Genomic DNA, 16,572 nt, shown 5'->3' with positions numbered 1-16,572 from the left:
AAATTCTGATGATTGATGCACCCTTAAAATTCCACTATGGAAGTTTACACCAAAAACAGTGAATCTCAAACTTTGGCGAGCCTGTTAACACAGACTTCTGAACCCTACCCCCAGAGAGTCTGCCAGGTTCAGTAGGTCTGGGGCTGGGCCTAGAAATCAGCATTCTGGACTCTCAAAGACATATGTACATACACAGAGATACACAGAGACACCCACGGGCACACACAAATAACACACTGACACATACAGGTAGGCGTACAAAGTCATGACCACAGGTGACTCTGATGCAGTCTGTCCTATAACCACATTGATTTCAATTCCTTAGGGAAATACTGATTTAAAAAAATCCAGTGATAAATTCATCTGTAAAGCTTACAGGTCTTTTCTTACACGAATAACTCTCGTTTATTCATTTTGGAGATTAACCTTTTATTTTTTTTTTCCTTTTCATTTTTGATGTTCTCATAGCAATAGCAGAGGAGTCTCATATAATAACCATCCTGATGCCAGGGTGTGTGGTGTAACTTTAATTTTCAGAACCATAATGTTTTAGATTCATTATCAATTCCAGTGGCCAATTTGTAAACTAATTTGCACCACCAATCCTGTTGGATTCGGATACCACTTTCATAACCTCATTTAAATTTAATTATCTTGGGCAGCGGGTTCAAACCTGGCCCCAGCCAAATTGCAACCAAAAAATAGCCAGGTGTTCTGGTGGGCGCCTGTAGTCCCAGCTACTCGGGAGGCTGAGGCAAGAGAATTGCTTAAGCCCAGGAGTTGGAGGTTGCTGTGAGCCATGTGACGCCATGGTACTCTACCGAGGGCGATAAAGTGAAACTCTGTCTCTATTAAAAAAAAAAAAAAATAATTATCTTCTAATCACCCTATCTACACATATAGTCGCATTGGGGGTTAGGACTTCAACATAAGAATTTTGAAGGACACAATTCAGTCCATAGCAGGTAAGGTGAGTGACTGGGCTGACGGAGCGATGTCTCTGGACAAAGTGGTCGTCAGAAAAGGCCTCCCAAAGGAGGTCATATTCAGGTTTGGTGCAGCAACTCAGCTTTAATTCTTTACCAGGACATTTTTATTTTGTTTTGTTTTGAGAGGGGAGACACCTTTGAAGACTGAATTCAGATCCCAATTTTACCACTTATGACTTGGGCAAGTTCCTTAATCTCTCTGTGCTTTACTTTCTTCATCTGTAACATGGGAAAAGCCATAGTTCCTACCTCATAGAATATTGTCAGGATTTGCAGCGCTGTCTAATAGACTCTGTGATGATGGAAATGTTCTATAGAAAGTGTTTCTCTGTCCAGTACAGTAAGCACTAGTCATATGTGGCCATCAAGCACTTGAAGTGTGGCTGATGAGACTGATAAACTGAATTTTTTTTTTTTTTTGAGACAGAGTCTTACTTTGTCACCCTTGGTAGAGTACCGTGGAGTCATAGCTCACAGCAACCTCAAACTCCTGGACTCAAGCAATTCTCTTGCCTCAGCTTCCGCAGTAGTAGCTGAGACTACAGGTGCTGCTACAACACCTGGCTATGTTTAGAAATGAGGTCTTGCTCTGGCTCAGAATGGTCTGGAACCTGTGAGCTCAGGTAATCCACCCGCCTCAGCTTCCCAGACTGCTGGGTTACAGGTGTGAGCCACCACGCCCTGCTTAATAAACTGAATTTTTAATTTTACTTTAAATTTAAATAGCCACATGTAGCTAGTAGCTATCACATTGGACCTCACAGATTTAATCAATTCACACATGTAAAAATGCTTAGCGCTATGCCTAGTCCATAGCAAGTGTCAAAAAATGTTATCTAGGATTAGTGTTAGTGAGGTTATAGGTGTTTCTCTAGCAGATAGTATTTTTTTCCATAAACATCAATCACACTTGCTCCTCAAGTTCATGATTATGATGGCCCTTATGACAGTTTCTCATCTGCCCATCTGTCTCTGTTGATCTGTATGGTAGTCCAATCCCTGGAGGTTTGGGGGAGGAACAGTCTACTCCCTGGGGACTAACTGGAGCGTGTTCCTCCCTGGCCAGCCGGGTGGAGATCACAGGTGGGTACTATGAATACATCGATGTCAGCAGTTGCCAGGATATCATCCACCTCTACCACCTGCTCTGGTCTGCCACCATCCTCAACATTGTCGGCCTGTTCCTGGGAATCATCACTGCTGCTGTGCTTGGAGGCTTTAAGGACATGGTAAGGAAGGAAATGTCTTTCCACTTCACCGTGGCCCCTGTAGTGGGTAGGAGGCAGGGCTAAGAGGTTGGGGGAAATAGGCACCTATATTTTGAAGGAAAGAATCAGAAGTAATTGCTTCTAGAATATAACTGCCTTAAAGACAGCTCAAGTTGAAGGAGCCAGATTATGTCATCAGTCTGCAAACACTTCTTGTTAACGTAAATTACCTATGTTCTTGAGGAACATTCTAGGAGTGAGGTGGGGGGAAGGAGGAATGTTCTCAGTACCCCCCATTCACACTGGTTATGTAAACATAGCCTTTCATACCTCCTACACCTCCCTCACACATACATTTAGCAGAAATTTGGGGGGAGGGAGTTTTCCTCCTAACTGATTTTGGGAGACATGGGAGGAAAGGTCATTTTAGCCATAGGTAAGAGTAATCTCCTCTCCAGGAATTACATCCTGGAGTTTCTCCAGAAAGAACATCTCCCCTCTTTTTGCATTTGAGGAGTTCAGCCCTAGGCTAAGCTGCCAGGTCTTGCTTTCAACTTCAGCCTCAACCTCAGCCTCCCACTTTCCCATTCCTTTCTTCCAAAGCCTTTCCCTATCTGTGTGTGTCTGCAAAGGCACACCAGGACTCAGCACCCAGTAGGTAGGTGTTCCAGAATAGTAGGAGCCTTCCTTCTTTTGCTTTTAAAGGGTTTCTAAGTATTTATTTGCTTTTGAGCTATGGTGAGCAACCTGGCTTCATATAAGAATCACCTGAAGTGCTAACAAACAAAAACAATAAGCCAGATACCTGGACCCTCCCTCCAGAGATTTTGATCAAATTGGTCTAAACTGAAGCCCAGGCATCAATTTTTTTTTTTAAGCTCCCAGGAGTGAGAACCATTGCTTTAAAGCAGGGGTTCTCAACCTGTGGGTCGTGACCCACACACAGGAACTGTATTAAAGGACCACAGCATTAGGAAGGTTGAGAACCACTGCTTTAAAGGAATATCCCATGCATAGTTAGGGAATTATTTTGTGCCTAAAAGGGGCTTTCCTTTGACCTCAGAAATGAGGCAGATGGCGCCTAAGGCCTTGGCTCTTTCTGCCCAGTTTTGGGGTTTCTGAAGGATAGGGACTGGAAAGGCAGTTTGTAATTTGATCCTAGACCATCAAAAGGATGGGTGATGGGAAATGAAAGTGAGGTGGGACAAGGGAAAAGAAAAAACTCTGTACTTTGAGGCAGCAACTCCCCGGCATGGCTGGGCCGACTGAAAGTGCTGAGCATTCCTGCTAGTGACCCTAAGTCAACAGAAATCCTTTCCTGCTGTCCCCAGTCTGTTCATCTTTCTCCTTTTTTATTTTTTTTGAGACAGATTCTCACTATGTCACCCTCGGGAGAGTGCTGTGGCATCACAGCTCACAGCAACCTCAAACTCCTGGGCTTAAGCGATTCTCTTGCCTCAGCCTCCCAAGTAGCTGGGACTACAGGCACCCGCTACAAGGCCTGGCTATATTTCGCTGCAGTTGTCATTGTTTTAGCTGGCCTGGGCCGAGTTTGAACCCACCAGCCTCGGCCACTGTGCTTACGGTGCTGAGCAGTTTCTCCCTTTTTTCCCCTCCCTCATTCATACACACATTTCTCATCCCTGCTCCCCTCCCCAACTCCAGAAAGTCCAAGCACTAAGGAGTAGTCAACATAGGTGGGGCTCTAAGAGGGAGAAGGATTTCCTGTAAGTTTGGGCCTGAGGGAGCTTGTAGGTGAGAGAGCTAGGAAAAGCTGTTTCTTGGCTTCTTTGGAGAAAAGAATGCTCTTTGTTCTTAGAGACTTTCCCCAGGGGGCAGGTGAAAGTAGAGGCTTTGTGTAGAATCTGAGCAGCTCTGGCTGGAAGAGAAGCTCCCTGGGTTGGTGAGTTGAGAATGGACCCCGGGACAGATATTAAGAGCTCTCTAAATTGTCCCCAGAGGTTTCAGGTGGTCGCGACTTGGTAGGCCCTGTGGGGGTTCCTGCAGTTTTACTCTACTGTGGGTCACAGTGCTGAAACTTCTGTCATTTTTGATTCTTTACTTTCCACTTTGAAAATATATATATTAAACAAAGAAAAAGGCTAATATGCCACAGAGGAGTTAGTATCTTAAGTTACTAAACTCTCAGTATGAAGAATTTGAAAAGATCCTTTTCGATGGTGACAGAAGGAATTGGGATTTGGAGGATTTGGATCGTCTGGGGGAAGATAGAGAAGGTGGCTGGGTGCATGTCTTTCTTCAGGTAATTTCTGGAAGTTGGAAAGAAAGGCAGAATGGGAAGGTGGTGTGCTAAGGAATACAGCCCTGCTAAGCTTTTAGCCATCGCTTCTGACCCATTTGCCCTCACTGTGCCCCTTATTTGTAAAAAACTTAAAGTGGAAGTCACAAACACAGAATTAACCATCAAAGTGTACAATCCAGTGGCATTTAGTATGTTCGCAGTGTTGTGCAATCACCGCCTCTGGCTAGTTCCAGAACTTTTTCATAACCTGAAATTGGGGCCTACTACATAGTCACTCCCCATTCAACCTCCTTTCCCAGATCCCTCAGCAACCACTAATCTGTTGGCTGTTCCTGTGGATTTATCAGTTCTGGATATTTCATGCGAATAGAATCATATACTATGTGAGCATCTGTGTCTGGCTTCTTTTGCTCATCATAATTTTTAAAGATCCATCTAAATCATAATATAGGAAGTATGACAATTAAGTCCACGAACTTGTCCTAGAAAAGTGCTACATACCTCATTGCTGAATATCACTACAGTCACCGTCAGAGTGTAACCAGAATCTCTCTCTCTGCCGTGTTCTGGTCTCAGAGATTCAAAGAATGAATCCATGGGCCACAAGTAAGCAAAAGGATAGATTTTATTGATACATAAGAAGAAAAGGTAGATAAAGCCTCCAATGCAGCAGAGGGGCCTTCCATCTAGGGGGTTATATGCAGCTTTTCCTATCCTGTGGGCAGGAGGGTTTGGGGAGATGGAAAATATTTCCAAAATAGGTCACAACTGTTTTGTGCCAAGGGCCTGTGGGCAGAACTTAATTTTAAAACTGCCCTTGTGTCTTTTTTAGGGTGTATTCTGTGCCCTGGGAGTGGTAGCTTAGTAGGAACACTTGCTCAAACCGTTTCTCTTATTTAGGGTCTCTGATCAAACTAATTATTCAGCTTGCTTAGCCCAGAACATGGGGTCCATGTCCAGCCTTGAGTGGTGGAACCTGCATCAGAAGTACTCCCCTTGGAAAGCTATGGACTAATGCAGCACCTAGTCCACCCTTCAAAGCAGTTTGTCTAGGATGAGTTTGTGAACTTGTCAGAGCTCATATGATAACAGCGCTTATGGCCCTTCCAGAAAAAGAGGTCCAACATTGCTTTGAAGGATGGACTAGGTTCTGGTGTCTGTCCATGTCTTCCCAAGGGGAGTACATCAAATGTGACTGTAGTGATACTCAGCAATGAGGTATGTACCACATTTTCTAGGATGAGTTCACAAACTTAATTGTCTGTCTGGTATATCAGTGTTTCTTTCTTTTTTTTTTTTTTTTTTTTTTTTTTTTTGTGGGTTTTGGCCAGGGCTGGGTTTGAACCCGCCACCTCTGGCATATGGGACTGGCGCCCTATCCCTTTGAGCCACAGGCACTGCCCCAGTGTTTATTTCTTTATGGCTGAATAATATTCCATTGTATGGATATACCACACCGTGTTTATCTTTTTATCCACTAAGGACATTTGGGTTATTTACACATTTTGGCTATTGAGAATAATGCTGCTGTGAACATTTGAATACAAGTATTTGTTTGACTATGTTTCCAGTTCTTTTGGGTATACACATATTGGTAAAATTGCTGGGTCATGTGGTAATTCTATGTTTAACTTTTTGAGAGACTTCCAAATTGTTTTCCACAGCAGCTGTGTCATTTTACGCTCCTGCCAACAGCATACAAGGGTTCCAATTTCTCCTCGTCCCCACCAACACTTTTTAAAAATATATATATAGCTATTCTGGTGGGTACAAAATAGTACCTCACTGTTTTTACATGCATCTCCCTAATGACCAGTGATGTTGGGCATCTTTTCATGTGCTTGTGGGCAATTTGCATATCTTCTTTGGAGAAATATCTATTCGAGTGCTTTGCCAGTTTTTTCTTTCTTTCTTTCTTTCTTTCTTTCTTTCTTTCTTTCTTTCTTTCTTTCTTTCTTTCTTTCTTTCTTTCTTTCTTTCTTTCTTTCTTTCTTTCTTTCTTTCTTTCTTTCTTTCTTTCTTTCTTTCTTTCTCTCTCTCTCTCTCTGTCTCTTTCTTTCTTTCTTTCTTTTTTTTGAGACAGAATCTCACTCTGTTGCCCCTCCCTAGAGTGCCATGGTGTCAGTTTAGCTCACAGTAACTGCAAACTCCTGGATTCAGGTGATTTTCCCACCTCAGCCTTCCAAGTAGCTGGTGCTACAGGCACATACCACCATGCTCAGCTAATTCTTCTATTTTTAGTAGAGATGAGTTCTCACTCTTGCTCAGGCTGATCTCCAATTCCTGAGCTTAAGCACAAGTAATCCTCCCCTCTGTGTCTGGCTCTTTGCCTATTTTCAAGCAAGTTTTTGTTGTTTTTGAGTTGTAAGAATTTTTTATATACAGTGAATACTAGACCCTTATCAAAGATGTGATTTGCAAATATTTTCTACCATTCTATGAATTGTCTTTTCACTTTCTTGATAATTTCCTTTGAAGCATGAAAGTTCTAAATTTTGATGAAGTCCAATTTGTCTATTTTCTCTTTTGTTGCTTGTGCATTTGGTGTTATATCTAAAAATCTATTGCCAAGTGCAAAGTCATGAAGATTTTTCCCTATGTTCTTTTCTAAGAGTTTTATAGTTTTAGCTCTTACATTTAGACCTTTGATTCTTTTTTTTGTAATAAATAAAAGTCTAGCTTAATTTTTTTCATATATATTTGCAGTTTTCCCAGCACATTTTAAAGTTGAAGGGACTATTTCACCATTTTATGATGATTTGGACTCTTGTCAAAAATCAGTTAACCACAGACATGTAAGTTTAGTTTTGGATTCTTAATTTCACTGTTATCTTTGATCTCTAGAGGAAAAAGGGATTTTTTGATGGTTTATCCTGATAGATGCAGGATGGGCCTTTATCTCTAAAAAGTGCTTTTGCACAATTACTTTCTTCTGTCTTCACTATTACTACCTCATGAAGTAGGTATTACTGCCCCTGTTTAACAGGTGAGGAAACGAACCAAAAGGAGTCAAGTGACTTCCCTAGAGCAAGTCACAGAACTGGGACTGGAGCCCAGATGTGTCAGATGCCAGGGAGAGCCTTTGCTCTTTCTACTTCATCCCAGCTGCCCCAGACTAACATTTGGATAGCCCTTTCTGGTTCTTCTACAAATGTTTTAACAGACATTACCTCCATTGCTTAGTTGCTTTAATTAAATAATAATAATAAATAATATTATTATTATTATTATAATAATAATATTTATTTATAATATTTATAAATAATAATAATAAATAAGCAAGTTATTTCCAACTGTTGGGAACTTTGTAAACAGTAAAGAAGGAAAGCAAAGGAAGGAGTCAGCATTACCAAATGCCAGCCTAGGAACTCTATCAAGGACCAGTGAAGAAAAAGAAAAATGACGGGCGGCGCCTGTGGCTCATTCGGTAAGGCGCCGGCTCCATATACCGAGGGTGGCGGGTTCAAACCTGGCCCCGGCCAAACTGCAACCAAAAAATAGCCGGGCTTTGTGGCGGGCACCTGTAGTCCCAGCTGCTTGGGAGGCTGAGGCAAGAGAATCGCTTAAGCCCAGGAGTTGGAGGTTGCTGTGAGCTGTGTGAGGCCACGGCACTCTACAGAGGGACATAAAGTGAGACTCAGTCTCTACAAAAAAAATAAAGAAAGAAAAAGAAAAATGAAAGCAAAGAGCAGGGGAGGAGATATTTGATTCACGAGATGAGAGAACACTGGCAGGGATATAGATGGGGACCCCAAGGAGGAACCATTACTTAGATCACTTTATTAAAATAAAAACATCATATAGAAAGGTGACCTTAAGTAGAATCAATGGCCTAGGTTCAAATATGGTTGGTAACTAGAGGTGTGCCTTCCCTCTAAGTAGAGTGCCCTGGGGTCTATAGGGAAGCCCAGGGCTGCTAGCTAATGGAAGCCATTTCTAGGGAGTGGTGACAGGAGCCAAGAGCTGTGAGCTGGCAGCCTTCAACAGAATCAGCTAGAAGACACCATTTCCACAGTTGCAAGACTTGAAAGGAAAAATAATGTTTTCATTCCCTGCCCATAGGTACTTGGTGAAAAAAGATCTATAAAGTAATGTCTAACAAAGTGTTGACCAAAGGTAGGAAGATTTGAGCTAAATCTTTAAAAAGTGAATATATCTTGCCATTTTCTCATAATTGGTGTCTCTGGTTTGGAGTAAACTGGAAAGGAATAAAAGTGGCATTCTTTCCAAAGTCCACAATCATTGTCTCAAAATAGACTCAGTTTTGTCCAGGCAAGATTGCTTCCACCATTTCCTGTGCTACCTAGTAACCTTTTGTTTTACTAGAGCTTAGAATGCTACTGATCAATAATAAGGGTCTCACAACTTAAGCTCCAGAATTTTAACAGAAATACACACACACACACATACACACACTTCTATATGTGCACACGAATAAGGACAGAGCCCAAATTTATTGTAAAATCAGGTTATTGGTTTAAAGTACAACCAAAATATGTGAAACTTGGTAAACGGTCTGTGAAACTAGTGAATGATGCCCCATGATCATATCAATGTACACAGCTATGATTTAATAAAAAAAAAAAAGAAAAAGAAATAAATAAAGTACAACCAAACCAATTATTTTGGGCTATCACTTTTGCCCAGTCCCTGCCCAACTCTTCAGTCCATCCACTATCTTTTTTCCTTTTTCTCTCTTGTTGCTCTGTCCATTTTTTTCTATATCCTCTACCTTTGACTCTCTTCTTTTCAGTGGCTTTCCTATGCTCATTCAATCCTCCTCACATGTTTTCCTCTGTATTTCTTTCTATATATACTTTTAAAAAATATATTTTTATAGAGATCCTTCATGTCCATTGTTCGGTAAACTCCCAAATATTTCATTTTCTTTAGCACTACTGTGAAAGAAATAGAGTCCTTGACTGTTTTTTCAGCTTGACTATTAGTGGTATATATAAAGGGTACGGATTTATGGGTGTTGATTTTGTAACCTGAGACGCTGCTGTATTCCTTGATCACTTCTAAGAGTTTTGTAGTAGAACCCCTGGTGTTTTCCAGATATACAATCATATTATCTGTGAAGAGCTAAAGTTTGATCTCCTCTGACCCCATATGGATACCCTTGATCACCCTTTCTTGTTTAATAGCGATGGCTAAAACTTCCATTACAATGTTAAAAAGCAGTGGAGACAATGGGCAACCTTGCCTGGTTCCTGATCTGAGTGGAAAAGATTTCAATTTAACTCCATTCAGTATGATATTGGCTGTGGGTTTGCTATAGATTGCCTCTATCAGTTTAAGAAATATCCCTTCTATACCAATTTTCTTTTTTTTTTTTTTTTTGTAGAGACAGAGTCTCACTGTACCGCCCTCGGGTAGGGTGCCGTGGCGTCACACGGCTCACAGCAACCTCTAACTCTTGGGCTTACGCGATTCTCTTGCCTCAGCCTCCCGAGCAGCTGGGACTACAGGTGCTCGCCACAACGCCCGGCTATTTTTTTGTTGCAGTTTGGCCGGGGCCGGGTCCGAACCCGCTACCCTCGGCATATGGGGCTGGCACCCTACTCACTGAGCCACAGGCGCCGCCTATACCAATTTTCTTAAGTGTTCTGATCATGAAAGGATGCTGGATATTATCAAAAGCTTTTTCTGCATCAATTGAGAGAATCATATGGTCTTTGTTTTTTAATTTGTTTATGTGATGAATTATATTTATACATTTACTTATATTGAACCAGCCTTGAGACCCTGGGATAAAACCCACTTGATCATGGTGTATAATTTGTTTGATGTGTTGCTGGATTCTGTTTGCTAGGATCTTGTTGAATATTTTTGCATCAATATTCATTAGTGATATTGGTCTATAATTTTCTTTTCTTGTTGCGTCTTTTCCTGGTTTGAGGATCAAGGTGATGTTTGCTTCATAGAATGTGTTGGGTAGTATTCCTTCTTTTTCTATATTTTGGAAAAGGCTAAGTACTATAGGTACTAGTTCCTCTTTAAAGGTTTGGTAGAATTCTGATGCAAAGCTATCTGGTCCTGGGCTTTTCTTTTTAGGGAGATTTTGTATAGTTGATCCGATTTCAGAACTTGATATAGGCCTGTTCAACCTTTCCACTTCTTTCTGGCTAAGTCTAAGAAGGTGGCGTGCTTCCAATTATTGGTCTATTTCCTTCAAATTTTCATATTTCTGAGAATAGAGTTTCTTGTAGTATTCATTGAGGATTTTTTTTTTTTTTTTGTAGAGACAAAGTTTCACTTTATGGCCCTCCGTAGAGTGCCGTGGCCTCACACAGCTCACAGCAACCTCCAACTTCTGGGCTTAAGCGATTCTCTTGCCTCAGCCTCCCGAGTAGCTGGGACTACAGGTGCCTGCCACAATGCCCGGCTATTTTTTGGTTGCAGTTTGGCCGGGGCCGGGTTTGAACCCGTCACCCACAGTATATGGGGCCGGCGCCCTACCGACTAAGCCACAGGCACTGCCCCATTGAGGATTTTTTGAATTTCTGAGGAGTCTGTTGTTATTTCATCTTTGCCATTTCTGATTGATGAAATTAAAGATTTTACTCTTTTTTTCCTGGTTAGATTAGCGAAAGGTTTATCTGTTTTATTGACCTTTTATAAAAACCAACTTTTTGATTTATTGATCTGTTTATTGTATAATCCTTTTGTTTTCAAATTCATTTAATTATGCTCTAATTTTGGTTATTTCTTTTCTTCTGCTGGGTTTGGGATTGGAATGTTCTTCCTTTTCCAGTTGCTTGAGATGTCCCATTAAGTTGTTAACGTCCTCTCTTTCTGTTCTCTTGAGGAAGGCTTGCAGTGCTATAAATTTCCGTCTTAGGACTGCCTTTGCAGTATCCCAGAGGTTCAGATAATTTCGTGTCTTTATTATCGTTTTGTTCCAAAAATTTGGTAATTTCCTTCCTTTTTTTTTTTTATTCAAGAATGTAGGTAATTTCCTTCTTAATCTCATCTATGACGTAGCTATAATTCAGCATAAGGTTATTTAGTTTCCATGTTTTTGTATGAGTATGCAGATTCCTATTGTTACTGAGTTCAACCTTTATTCCATGACGGTCCAAGAAGACGCAAGAAATAATTTCTATTCTTTTAAATTTGCTGAGGTTAGACTTGTGACCTAAGATGTGATAAATTTTGGAGGATGTTCCATGGGCTGATGAGAAGAATGTGTATTCAGTTTTGTTAGGATGAAATGTTCTGCAGATGTCTGTTAAATCCAATTGTTGAATGGTTAAGTTTAAGTCTAAAATTTCTTTGCTTGGTTTCTTATTGGAGGATCTATCCAATAAAGCCAAAGGAGTGTAAAAATCTCTGACTTCTGTGATGCTGGAGGAAAACAAGTTGCTCACGTGTGTTAGAGTCTCTCTTATAAATTGAGGCACATTCTGGTTGGGTGCATAAATGTTAATAATTGAAATCTCATTATGTTCAGTGTTACCCTTAACAAATATGAAGTGACCATCCTTATATTTCCTTACTTTTTGGTTTAAAGCCTATTGTATCTGCAAATAGAATTGCAACACGTGCTTTTTTTTCTGATTTCCATTTGCCTGAAATATAGATGACCGTCCCTTCACCCTGAGTCTATATTTATCTTTCAAGGTAGGATGAGATTCTTGTATGCAGCATATATCTGGCCTGAGTTTTTGTATCCAGTCAGCCAACCTGTGCCTCTTCAGAGGACAATTTAAGCCATTCACATTAATTGAGAATATTGATAAGCCTGGTAGAGTTTTGGGTATCGAGTTTTTCAAAAGTCCAGTGGACATATTTAATCCTTTCACCACTGTGGAAGTTGGAATTTGATCAAAAAGTTTCTGAGTCAGTTTATTTCGGTGGTAGAAGATTGCACTGGTCATTATGGAGGATAGGTCTGAGAATATCCTGAAGAGCTGGTTTAGTTACGGAAAATTTCTTCAACATGTGAATATCATGAAAGTATTTAATTTCTCCATCATAAATGAAACTCAGTTTAGCTGGATACAGGATCCTGGGTTGAAAGTTATTTTATTTTAGGAGATTAAAAGTTGATGTGCACCCTCTTCTAGCTTGAAAGTTTTCAGCAGAGAGATCTGCAGTCATTCTTATATTCTTCCCCTTATAGGTTATGGTCTAGCTGCTTGCAAAATTTTCTCCTTCATATTAACTTTGGTGAAATTAATTATAATGTGTCTGGGAGACATCTCATTTGGGTTGAGTCATGCTGGGATTCTGAAACTGTCTGCTCTCTGAATTTCAGAATCTCTTGGCATATCCGGGAAGTTCTCTTTGATTATCTCATGGAGAAGAGCATCTGTGCCTTTTGAAGAAACCAGATAGCCTTCAGGAATTTCTATAAGGCGAATATTAGTTTTTTTAAATTATCCCAGAGCTCTCTGAGAGAATGATCCGTTTTTGCTCTCCACTTCTCTTCCTCTTTGAGCATTTGGGAGTATTCAAAAGTTTTATCTTCAATGTCAGAAATCCTTTCTCCTGCCTGCTCCATTCTGTTACTGAGGGATTCTACTGTATTTCTCAGATCTTTGAGGGCTTCAAGTTCTTGTCTCACTGTGTCAAAATCTTTGGTGATTTTGTCTTTGAATTCATGGAATTCTTGAGACAACTTTTGAAATGCTCTTTGAATTTCTAACTTCAACTTTACCTCCATTTTATTAATCTTATTTACAATCCAAATTCTGAATTCTATTTCTGACATCTCATCCATTTGTTTATGAATGGGATCTTCTGGTGTGTCTGCCACGTCGTTCCCTGGGAGAGTTGATCTACTCTGATTATTCATGTTGCTGGATATTTTCCACTGATTCCGCCCCATGATTATTATTATTATTGTTTTGTTTTGTTTTTTTTGTAGAGACAGAGTCTCACTGTACCGCCCTTGGGTAGAGTGCCGTGGCGTCACACGGCTCACAGCAACCTCTAACTCTTGGGCTTACGCGATTCTCTTGCCTCAGCCTCCTGAGCAGCTGGGACTACAGGCGTGCTCCACAACGCCCGGCTATTTTTCTGTTGCAGTTTGGCCGGGGCTGGGTTTGAACCCGCCACCCTCGGCATATGGGGCCAGCGCCCTACTCACTGAGCCACAGGCGCCGCCCCACCCCATGATTATTTTACACCATTTGGCTAGATGAGCAGATAAGGTGAAGTTGGGTTGGGGGCTCCTGGAGTAGTGATTAACCAGCCCTTTGCCCAAGAGCTGGGACTGGTGTCTGTACTGTTTCCTCTAGAGCCTTGCAGAGGACCCATACAGTGCTACAGCCTGAGACACTGGGGACCTGCTTGGTGTGGTGGGGCTAAGCGGCTCTGTCTTGTTTTCAGCTGGTCTCTGTCCTGCCCTAGTGAATCAGTAACTCTGGGTTGAAGTCTCAGCTGTGGAGAAATACCAACAACTAAGGCACCATGCCCCTCATGGGCAACAACTGGAAAAGGAAAATCAAACCTATCACACACCCAGGGTACCACTTTGGATAGTCCTTGGGTGATTGGCCCAGTTCAAGAGTTCCAAATCAACCGTCCCAGTCAGCACCCAGTCTCAAGTGGGAGAGTTCAAAAGATCTCCAGCAACTAGATCGCTGGGGTCTGCTGGCAGCTCGAGTATGACTAGCTCCATTGCTCTGTGGAGTCAGAAGGACCCACCCAGCAAATGAATTCGTCCAGGAATGTTGATGCCTGCTTCCCCACCTTGCACCTCTGTCACACCTAGTCACTGGTAATCCTGCAGGGCTGTGACCCAGTTCCCTCCAATGAGCAGACGCTCCAGGGGTTTGCACCTGCCAGAGTCACAGGGAGATCTATGTCCCTTCAGCTAGGCCACCGCACTCTGCCACCAGCTGGCAGGGGGAGCTGAAGTCTGACGACCTCATGTGCTTAATGGAAGCTGGGGCAGTTCACTCAGTTCCATCCCCGCCCCTAATTGATGTTGCTGCCACTCATATTTTCACAAAATTTGTTCTGTCCCAGCTATATTTCCCAATGGGCCAGGTGCTGTTTGAGTTAATTGAAACTGCAACTCAGCTCTGCCCTGTGCCACTGCCCAGAGCTGATGTCTCTGCTGCACTCTGTGTTGGGTTGGGCACAGTTAGAGCTCACACTCAGCTCTCAGTTCCTACCTCTCCCTGGGCTGGTGCTGTTGCCCTGCCTGCTTTTGTCTCAGCTATGATCCCCTGGGGAGCTAGGTGCATCTTAGGCTCACTAAAGCAGCACTTATGACTCATCCCTGCCCTGGGAGTATGCCATCTCTGAGTGTGCGAATTCTAGTCTCCGTCCCCGCCACACTTTGCCCAGGCAGGTACTGCCTCAGGCATACCCTTTGCTCATGGGGCCTGCGTTTCTGTCCCAGATCTTTTCCACTAGTGGCTGCCACTGGATTAGAGGCCTGGCTTTCTCTGGTTGCCAAGACAGTTGGGGAGTATCTCTCCAAAGTATCCCCAAGGGTGTGAGCCCTATTGTTCCCACTGCTGCCGCTGCTGCTCTGTGCCTCAGGGTACTGCTTCTCCCTCTCCCATATGGCTCCCTTGGTCCAGTCCTCTCTTTACACCCATGCCACAGAATCAGCACAGACATTCAATAGCCCATGCCTTGTCCACACCTCTTGAGAAAATGCCCCAAAATCTGGATTCCATGGGGGACAGTTTCCAGACCTCAGGGTGAGAGTGGAGGGGAGTATTGGGAGTTCAGAATTGCAGGTAGAGAATATATACAGTTTTATGCCTGGTGGGAGAGTGCCATGGCGCACTAGTGGGTCCTCTCTGGGGAAGGGGTTCTGGTTTTTAGAGGGTCTCTCCCATGGGTCTCTCTTCTGGTTTTTAGTGGGAGAGACCCTCTAAAAACCAGAACCCCTTGGATAAAATAGGAGGAGATATGAACTCTGCTCACTTGTTTGTAGAAAGTATGCTACAAGCCATTCTCATGGGGGAGGGGACTCCCGTCTGCTTGGCAATGGATTTTGTACCTATTGTTTGTTTCCTTGGGGTTGCAGCTCGCCTCAGCAGGGTTGATGTGCATTCTTCAACCTTTTCTCTTGGATCAGCTCCAAACCATCAGCTTACTTGCTAAACTTCTGTCCTTTAACTCTCCTTCTGGATGGGAACCTCTGTGGAAAGCTGGCTCCAGTCGGCCATCTTGCCTCCGCTCCCCTTTCTTCTTTCTATATCAGTGGTTCTCAACCTTCCTAATGCTGTGACCCTTTAATACAGTTCCTGTGGGTCACAACCCACAGGTTGAGAACCACTGTTCTATATAATAGCCAACTTCTTTTCAAATACAGTAGACCTTCATAGTTGACCAACTCCCTACATTGACCATAATCCTTAAGTTGACCTAATTTTCATAGATTGGACATGCACATGTACCTATCAATATAGTATGCCTAGTTCCTTATGTTGACCACCTCTGTATGTTTGCCAGTTTGTTACAGTCCCTTGGGCACTTAACTTACAGAGATTCTACCATGTTATCCTAGACTTCTGGCCTTGTTGAAGACATGAAAACTTTTATAGATACAGTTTACCTGGCATGATTGTTTCTCCATAGTTAGGCTTAGTTTACTTAGATAGAAGAGCTGGTTTCATTTTGCAAAAGCTGGAGAATGTGTTTTTAATTGACAGAAGGCCAAGAGAACATGATTTCTAATGCTTCTCCAGGAATGAAATTTCTTCTTACAATTCTGGTGGGGAGGTAAGGGGCTTTTCTGAGTGTTCTTCCTCTGTAAATCAAGCTAGCCCTTGGAATACTCAAAATCACAGCCCTCTCTCACACATTAGAGAGGCTGACAAACATTTCTCTGGGTGTCTGCGAGCTGCATTATAATGACAGAGGATTATAGCTCTTCAAACTTCCTAAAGATGTAAACAGTAACCCACTCCAAGAAAGAGAGCAGAATTGTGTTGAAACTTGCTGCAAGGGAGTTTCTCTTGCCAACGCCCTAACGTGGTTGCCTATGCCACTGCCAAAGCTTGCTTACACATTTTCATCACTCGAGAGAAAGCTTCTGCTCTCTGTTAATGTGGCATAAATATGTGCCAGAAAGAAGACAGATTTGATTTTTCAGACAGCTCTTGAATATCCACACAAATGGAGGATTCAGTGACAT

The 16,572-nt window shown here is 42.2% G+C and overlaps 1 protein-coding gene across 2 annotated transcripts in view; it reads left to right on the top strand.

The window, feature by feature from the left end:
* TMEM255A (transmembrane protein 255A) overlaps positions 1–16,572 on the top strand; it is a 62,754-nt gene that overhangs the window by 33,193 nt on the left and 12,989 nt on the right. For both annotated transcript variants that reach the window (XM_053580922.1, XM_053580923.1), the window contains one exon: positions 2,056–2,218. In XM_053580922.1, coding sequence (XP_053436897.1) covers positions 2,056–2,218 — 163 coding nt within the window. The remainder of the gene's footprint in view (positions 1–2,055; positions 2,219–16,572) is intronic.

Source organism: Nycticebus coucang, chromosome X (genome assembly GCF_027406575.1).
Source record: "Nycticebus coucang isolate mNycCou1 chromosome X, mNycCou1.pri, whole genome shotgun sequence".
NCBI lineage: Eukaryota > Metazoa > Chordata > Mammalia > Primates > Lorisidae > Nycticebus > Nycticebus coucang.
This window is presented reverse-complemented; position numbering and strand designations above follow the sequence as displayed.